We start from the raw sequence: 9,536 nt of genomic DNA, 5'->3' as shown, positions 1-9,536 counted from the left end.
TGGTTTCTCTCCTGTGTGGACCATCTGATGCTTACAAAAATCTCGCCTACAAATGAAGCCTTTTCCACATTGCTCACATTTGTATGGCTTCTCTTCTATGTGGACCATGGAATGACTATTAAGTGCTGATCTCTGACGAAAGTTCTTGCCACATGTATCACATCTGAATGGTTTTTCTCCTGTGTGAACCATGGAATGCCTATTAAGTCTTGATCTAACACGGAAGCTCTTACCACATATATCACATTTGAATGGCTTCTCCCCAGTATGGATTCTCTGATGTTCCTGAAGCTGTGAATCGTGAATGAAGGCTTTCCCACATTCCTCACAATTATAAGGTTTCTCTCCTGTGTGCAATTTGCAATGAACATTAAGTGCTGATCTACTATGGAAGGCTTTCCCACATTGCCCACATTTGAATGGTTTCTCTCCAGTATGGACTCTCTGATGAGTTTGCAGATGTGAGCTCTGATTAAATTCCTTACCACATACATCACACTTATAGCATTTTTCTCCCATATGGACTCTCTGATGAATATGAAGGGCTGAGATGTAACAGAAGCTTTTTCCACACTCACCACATGTATGAGATTTCTTTCCTGAGTGTGATTGTTGATGAAGATCAAAGACAGAAACATCACTGAAAGACTGTTTACATTCATTACACTGGTAAGGCTTCTGTTGCACGTGACTTACAGATAGTTCTGCCTCAATCTGGCAGGGGACATCACCTTCTTTGAAGAACTGAGAGCTGTTCCTTATGGAGTTTTGAGACCTGGTTAGGTCACTTGCAATTTGTTCCCGTATTTGCTGATAGGACCACTCTTCATGTGGTCCTGCTTCTGGAACAGTCTCCATCTCAATTTGGATCTTGCCTCCTAAAAAGACACAGAATTAATATATGTGGGCAAGTGAAGCCCTATTCAATGTTTTCAAGATTTCACACTTAGGAAATGGCATTAAACTTCAATGAATACAGGAAACATTAAGTTCATGTTTTCCGAGTGCACTATGGTCTTTGGTTTTCAAGAGAACAATTTAGAACCACATCACATCTCATATGTAAAATCCTGGTAGAAATAAAAGACTGAATTAAATAATTAATAACATACACACACTTAACCCGTTACTAATTCTGGTAAATTTCCTAGTCTAAAATCTTGTATGATAAATTATGAAACTAATAAAATATGAACATGAATAATGAACCCAAAGGAACTTTAAAGAAGGAAGGCAGTTGCAATAATTCATGAAAGCAGTTTGGCAATTTAGACCAGGGTGATGGAAATAGGCATGGACAGAAGTAAAACAGATGGAAGAGTCATGTACAAGGATGCACAGTTACTTGGTTCTTACCTGAATTTCCTTCTCTTTGGCTTGTTGTCTTCATCATCCAAAACTCTTCCTTCCTTAAGAAGTGGAAAGTATCTTGGTGGAATGGTTGATTCCCTGTGAACACACAGTGATATGCTTAATTCCAACCCATTGTAGGTAATATCTAGGGAAAATTTACTGGAAATTTAGGTTCCCAATGCATACTCAAACTTGGAATACAAAGCCATTCCTGGGGCCTAACATTCTGTTACAGAGGGTGCCTGTCCTCACCTACTAAGAGCAGGCTCCTGAAGTTCTCTAGCATCACATCTCGGTACAGCTTCCTCTGGGCAGGGTCCAGCAGCCCCAGCTCCTCCTCAGTGAAGACCACAGCCACATCCTTGAATGTCACTGTCTCCTAAAATATCCAATATACAAAACCTAAATCTTATGACCAATGATTATTCAAAGAAGGGTGGCACTAAGTAGGCAAAGGGGACAGGTGTGGTAAGTTGTCCTAGATCTTGAGGGATGTAGGTCAACATACAGATTTCCCACTCATTCTGCCTATATCCTGACAATGACACACGCAGATTTTCATGAGCTTCATCAGAAGTGCAATGATATAAAAGAAGTCCTGTACTTTTACTTTGTGCAGTCATTGAGTCTACTTGTAAGTAGCCCTCTAGGACTCTAAATGCTGCCTCCTGGGCTAAGGTATTTAGGTTTTAGTGTGTTGCCAATTGCCCCAGTAACATTTAGAAGTTTAGTCCCAACTTTGATAATTTCCATTGTCTTCCTCTCTTCCATTGTCTTCCTTTCATACTCAAACTGTGGATGTTGTTAACTTTTCTTTAGTATCTGTCAAACTAACCAGTTTATGGTGACCTGTGTGGGACACCTATGCATTGCATCCTCTATATGCTCAAGGCACAAACTACATACATTAGTTGTATCATTCAATGTCATGATATGGAACCATCATGCCTCAGAGCACATCCCAAAGCCCTGTCCCTTCCTAGATGTGTGGCTTTGGACAAGCTCACCTACATGCATTAGTTTCCTGTCTGTATAATGATTTTCACCTGGTATCGTTTTTTCAAGGATTAAAGAAGGAAATATATATAGCATTGAGAAAACTGTGTGGCAAAGACTAAGTATTTAATAAATATTATCTATTTTATTATAACTGCCATTATTGTTATTTATTTCATCTCATTTCATATCTGCAAAGTATTCCAGGACAAAAATGATCTCTTTTTATTTAAATAATGAATACTTCATATTAAATATTTTTTATTATCAATCCTGTAAAGAAAATAATTTTATATAGACTTTATTCTCCTGATTATTTAAAATAATGTCAAATGAAAATTAGAATGTCAATAAATAAACACATTTAAAATTGTGATTACATAATTTCATACTTTCTTCCAAATTTTTTACCTACTTCCCACTCTTCTGAGTGAACACAAGTACCCTTATTCTCCTTATGATGGTTAAGAGCAGGTTGTAAATATTCCCATGGTTTCGGTAATATGATTAGGAAGAAGAATTCATTGTATTAATATCATTCTCACTTATTTGATTATAAATGAGCAGAATGGCTAACATTCCTGACCTTGGTTGCCTATGTGAATCTGAGCAGATTTCTCATATTTTATGAGTTTAAGAGGAAGATGAGACTAAAACCTGCATTCTGCTTCTCTGAGTAAATATAGTAACAGAACACAAGTGACTGGCCAATCTTCCAGTATCACTGGACATTTGAAATGAAGGTACCTACTACTTTGGTAAAAATGCTTACTCCATAAAGGAATAAGAAGAGACCAATAAATAACATGCATACAAGGTATGAGTGAGGCATGGCAAACACAGAATCTAGCTTTTCCTGTGTGAAAACTCCAACAACATTTGTGGGAAGTAGCAGTCAGAGCCTCATGTGCTGTGCCCTGTTGAAATAATCTATCATCTATAAAACAGCCAATGTAATACATGTCAAAAGTATCCTATCTTGTTTTCAGAATTAATTTTGGGGGGAAGGGGTTATATATAGGAAAGCTGTCACAGCAGTGTTGCTTAAAACAGTAAAATTCCTAAACCACCTAAATGTCTATGAGTGTGAAGTAGTTAAAAATAAGAAGGTACATTAATTCATTGGGACTATGATACCAATATAAAAATGGAACATTATATAATATTATATAAAACGAGCACAATTTAAAATTAGAGCTATGTCATCAATAAAAATACAGTTATGAATGTACATGATGAATACAAGATAAAAACAGCTAATTTGTGAGCAGAGAAGTAGTGAAGTGAAAGAATTATCCATTCCTACTATTTTCTCTACTACAGAAAAGAAATTATGTAAGAAAACAAGAACTAAAACCAAACGGAAAGTCAATTCAAAAGCAACAAAGGAAGCATCTGGCAAACAAAATGCCCTCAAATGCTTGTTGTTCTCCTTGAGTCTTCCCAAGACAGATAAAAATGTGACAATATGAGTAGTAAGATGGAATTTTAACAGCAAGAGAGGCAAGCCCTACTCACTTTGAATGTGGTCATTTTTCCTTCTACTTCAGGGAATTTGCAGAGTCCTAAATGAAGGAGTTCAAGTGAAGGTGAAATCATGCCTGGAAAGTGCCAGGAAAGGCAGAAAAACAGACAGGAAACGGTAACTAGGAATGCCGACCACCAACACAGACAAGTATTTTCAATTAGCACATGAATGTTCATAGCAGCATTACTCATAACCCCAAACTGCAAACAAGCAAAATGCCCTCCTACGGGTAAATGAATAGACAAATCATGGCATATCCATACAACAGAATTTTATTTGGAAATTCAAAGGAGTGAAGAACTGGCTCATGCTACAACATGTATGAACCTTGGAAACATTATGCTAAGTTAAAGAAGCCAGTCTAAAAACCCCATGGATTGTAAAATTCAATTTTATAAAATATCCAGAATAAGCAAATGTATATATAGAGAAAGTAGGTTAGTGGTTGCTCCAGATTTGAGGTGAGAATGAGGTTTAACTGTACATAAGCACAAGGAGTCCAATTGGGGGGCGAAAATGATCTAAACTGAATTATGATGATGGTTACACCACTGTTCAAAGTTCCTGAAGATTATTAAATCGTACGCCTGAAATGGGTAAATTCTATGACATGTAAAATACACCTCAATAAAGTTGGAAATAATAATGGTTAATCTACATGTTATTTAACTGGATTGTTGGTCCATATTGATAGAATATTTATAGCTGAAGAAACTGATTAATAAATCAGGGAGAAGTGGAAGCTAAACTTTACAGGACAATGCCCACTAATAATGTATCTCCCATAAGAAACATTTTTATTTTCAAAATTTAATTAAAAAGTAACCTTTCAGTGGAAAAATCTGAAAGATATCATCTTGGCCAAGTGAACAAAGTTGAGATCTCCAATGAAGGGAAAAACAGACATCATTTGGCCCCTGTTATGACACCTCAACACTTCTGTGGTATCCACACCAACAATGCATAATCTGAACCTAAACATGAAATACATAAATCCCAAATGACTATCTTTCTATAAAATACTTTGCCTATATACTTCAAGGATGTCAAGAATAAAAAGACAAAGCCTGTTGAATCTTTCTAGATTAAAGAAGACTACAGAAATGTGACACCTAAAAGCAGTACATAAAATTGGACTTTGGACTGGGGGATGGGGGAAAACAGTTACAAGAACTTTAAAAAGCACAACAAATTTAAATACGGGAGTTTGGATAGAAAAGATGATGTTGTCTAGCCATATCTAATAGGTAACAGAATTAACTAATATTAATAGTCTTTTAATTGATATCTAGTATTTAATAGTGATATTACTTAATATTATATCTAATACTACCTAACATCTTATATGAAACTCTATAGCCAGCCCTTCCTAAATGCCTCTTACCAAGACACTCCATGATCACCTTGGTATGTGGGCTTCCTTGATGCAGAAAGCTACAATAAGTTGTTTCTCATTATAAGTTTGTTCCCAGTGGTATTTGGCTGATGGGTGTTAACAAAGCAAAATACAAAATGTAAATAATTGGAAAATTTGGGTAAAGAGCATATGAAGAGTCAGGTGCTGTGGCTTGAGCCTGTAATCCCAGCTACTTGGGAGGCTGAGGCAGGAGGATAGCTTGAGTCTAGGAGTTAAAGGCTGCAGCAAGTTAGGATTGTGCTACTATACTCCAGCCAGGGCTCTTAAAGCTCCAACATAATCCTTGACTCCATGTCCCACATCCTGGTATAAGAGATAGACTCCCAAGGCCTTGGGCAGCCAAGTGACATGACTGAGCAGTGGTCTCAGGACCACTTCTTAGAGGGTAGTGGTCCCCTTACCACAGATCCATTAGGTAGTGCCCTAGTGGGGACTCTGTGGGGAGCCCTCACATTTCTCCTTGGCACTGCCCTGGTAGAGGTTCTCTGTTGGGGCTCCCCTGCTGTGGCAGGCTTCTGACTGGGATCCCAGGCTTTCTCATACATCCTCTGAAATCTAGGTAGAAGCTACCAAGCCTCCTTCATGCTTGCATTCTGAGCATCTGCAGTCTTAACACAATGTGGAAACTACCACAACTATCAAGGCTTGAACCCTCTGGAGCTGCAACCCAGCCTGTGCCTGGGGCACTCTAAGCTGAGGCTGGAGCCAGAGTCGCCGGATTCAGGGCACAGTGTCTTGAGGCTGCTCAGGGCAGGGGGGCCCTGGGCCTGGCCCTTGGAACCATTCTTTTCTCCTAGGCCCCTAGGCCTGTGATGGGAGGGACTTTCCTGAAGACTTCTGAAATGTCTTCCAGGTCTTTTTCCCATTGTCTCAGATATTACCACTTGGCTTTCTGTTAGTCATGCAAATCTCTTTTGCAAGTGGTTGCTCCACAGCCGACATGTATTCCTCTCCTGAAAATGCTTTTTCTTTCTCTACTAAATGGCCAGGCTGCAAATTTTCCAAACTTTTATACTCTGCTTACCTTTTAAATATAAATTCCAACTTTAAGTCATTTTTTTGCTCCCATATATAATTGTAGGCTGTTTGAAGCAGTGAAGCAGCCAGGCCACTTCTTGAATGCTTTGCTGCTCAGAAATTTCTTTTGCCAGGTACCCTAAGTTATCACTCTTAAGTTCAAGCTTCCAGAAATCCCTAGGGCATGAACACAAAGCACCAAAGATCTTTGCTAGGACATAACATGGGTGACCTTTACTCCAGTTCCCAATAACTTCCTCATTTCCATCTGAGATCTCATCAGCCTGGACTTCATTGTCCATATTCCTACCAGCATTTTGGTCACAGCTATTTAATCAGTCTGTAAGAAGTTCCCATGGCTCAGTGAAAAAGTTAAAAAAAAAAAAGTTCCAAGTTTTCCCTCATCTTCTTATCTTCTTCTGAGCCCTCCAAACTTTTTCCAACCTCTGCCCATTAGTCAGTTCCAGAGCCACTTTCACATTTTCAGGCATCTTTACAGCAATGCATTGCACCTCAGTACCAATTTTCTGTATTAGTTCATTTCTGTGTCACTGTAACAAAATACCTGAGGCTGGGTAATTTATAAAGAAAAGAGGTTACACTGGCTTACATTTATTCAGACTGTAAAGGAAGTGTGGTGCTGGCATGTGCTCAGCTTCTGGTGAGGCCTCAGGGAGCTTTCACTCATGGGAGAAGGTGAAGTAGGAGCAGGCATGTCACAAAGTGAGAGCAGGAACAAGAGAGAGAAATTGGAGGACCCAAACTCTTTTAAACAACCAGATCTCACATGAACTAACTGAGCAGGAACTCACTAATCACCAAGGGGATAGCACTAAGCCATTTATGACGGACCCACCCCCAGGATCCAACACCTCCCACTAGGCCCCACCTCCAACACTGGAGATATGGAGGGACCAAACATCCAACCTATATCAAATGTAATTAAAAGGACTGGGTTGGACTCTGATGCTTGACCAAGCTAGAATTTTAGTGAATCTAAGCTTTAGCCACTTGCCTCAAAGCTGTCCCTAAGGGAAAAAATATACCAGGACAACAGTAAGTACCTCTAAGACCTGTGGTTACCAAAAGGCAATCAGTGTGTGGGAAGGGTAAAACCAAGAAGCTGAAACTACAGTGTACAGTGTGAAGAAATTGTTTATTTTGTACCTTCTTAAGGAACCTTTACTCAACTGGATTGTGAGAGAAACTAAGTAGCAGCATCTTTGGTTTTAAATGTTGCATTGAAGAGCATATTTGGGTTTATGTAGGACCCACAGTTCACTATGAAACAATTACAGATGGTGATACATGATGCAACAATTACAGACGGTAAACACCTGATGCAGACACACAGGAGATGTGAAAAAAAAAAACAACAACCAAAAACCCAATAGTCTTATCTATTTTGGGCTTCTAAAAGTTGTTAGGCCCGAAGGAAACTGAGTCACTGAGCTTGACCTCTTAACTTCCTTCTTTGTTTTCTTGTTCCTGGCTCAGACCAGATAGCATCTAAGATAAAAGATTCTTTGTCTGAGATAAAAGACCCCTTTGACTATTACATCCCTAATGCAGAATGTTAAATACGTTCTTCCCAATAAAAGGAAACACTGCTATCGAATTGCTATAACTATGCATTAATCTTGTATAGAAAATGCTGACATCTTGTTAAGCTTCCTAGACCCTGCCTACATAATGACCCTCAAACCTTTCCACTTCAGAGCACTTATCCAATCTTTTGAAGTCCGTGTCCTCCCAGGTGGACATCTTCAAATTTTGTGTTTGAATAAACTCAATATTTAACCATATTGCCTGAATCTCACTATCAATGTTAACAGATTGTTCCCAAGGGAACAGCCAGCTGATCAACTGGATAAAAGACATGGTAAGGTCTGCTTGCCCTGAAAAAGGGGACTGCTCAACTCACCCTATAAATGCTCGGTGGGATACCCCAGATGATGCAGCTGATATACCGCATGCAAGCCACGTGGGACTGAATTTATGATGACTGGGATATTCATCTGCTGAATATGCTTCTTACCCAGGTCATGGTAAATGCTGTGGCTAAGGGGGCCCCTTTCGCATGGATACCCCACGTGACTTTTGTAAAAAGAAAACTCAAAATGGAGATGGTTATGTCAGAAGTTTCTAAAAAGAGGCATGTGGAGTTGGACCTCAGTTATGTAAACATCCAGATGGATTTTAACCTGTTTAACTGGGCCAAATTGTAAAACCAGCTGCATTTGATTGGAATTGTTTATACATGGCCTGATCGCGAACCTCTTGGGGAAACAGCTATGTGAACTAGATTGATCATCAACCAAAGACATCCTAAGTTGCTAACCAACTGACATCAATCATGGACTGTACTAATACCTTCCAGATATGTAAACTTACAGTAAACATTTATAAGCCCCTGCCCAACCTTGCCTGGATACAACAGGAAATGATTTAGCTGACTGCTAGATCTGTACTTCTTGATTGCAATTCACAAGACCCCACTTAAAACATCTTTTCTTTTGTTTGTGGCTCAGTATTGATTTTATTTATTAGTTGACACCTTAACTCTTGCAAAACTGAACAACAGTCCTAGAAGCCTTATCAGATTTGCTGTCTCAGCTTCCCTTTAAAGATATTAAAGATGTTAATAAAAACATTAGGTTAATTAGCAAGAGGAAAAAGACAGAGGGCAGAGTCAAAGGACTCATCCCAGAAAGCTAGAAATTTTTTAAAGGTCATTTAAAAAACAATGATAAAGGTGAAACTAAGAAGAAAGAGAGAGAGTCATGGGACTCATTCCAACAGGGTGAAAATCTTTAGATCATTATGTTAAATTAAGTTTAGCCTAAAGCTGCTTTCTTACATACTTTAAGTTAGGTATAAAGGTTTCTCCAGGCGGGTTGTGGTGGCTCATGCCTGTAATACCAGCACTTTGAGAGGCCAAGGTGGGTGGGTCACCTGAGGTCAGGAGTTCAAGACCAGCCTGGCCAACATGGTAAAACCCCGTCTCTACTAAAAATCAGCCAGGCGTGGTGGTGTGTGCCTGTAATCCCAGCTACTTGGAAGGCTGAGGCAGGAGAATCACTTGAACCCAGGAGGCAGAGGTTGCAGTGAGCCAAGATTGCTCCACTACGCTCCAGCCTGGGCGACAGAGCAGGACTCCATCTCAAAAAAAATAAAAAATAAAAATAAAAATAAGAAAAGGTTTATCCATATATAGTGAACTGT

General features: G+C 39.1%; 1 protein-coding gene across 1 annotated transcript in view; it reads right to left on the bottom strand.

Annotated features, from left to right (window-relative positions):
* The window catches only part of ZNF221 (zinc finger protein 221), a 28,557-nt gene that overhangs the window by 11,971 nt on the left and 7,050 nt on the right, over positions 1 to 9,536 (bottom strand). Inside the window, 4 exon segments of the mRNA XM_063600356.1 lie at positions 1 to 878; positions 1,357 to 1,449; positions 1,606 to 1,732; positions 3,868 to 3,950. Of these exon segments, the coding sequence (XP_063456426.1) occupies positions 1 to 878; positions 1,357 to 1,449; positions 1,606 to 1,732; positions 3,868 to 3,948 (1,179 nt within the window). The 5' untranslated portion in view covers positions 3,949 to 3,950.

Source organism: Pan paniscus, chromosome 20 (assembly GCF_029289425.2).
Source record: "Pan paniscus chromosome 20, NHGRI_mPanPan1-v2.0_pri, whole genome shotgun sequence".
Taxonomy (NCBI): Eukaryota; Metazoa; Chordata; class Mammalia; order Primates; family Hominidae; genus Pan; species Pan paniscus.
Note: the sequence above shows the minus strand (reverse complement) of the source record. Positions and strands in the feature narration are given on the sequence as shown.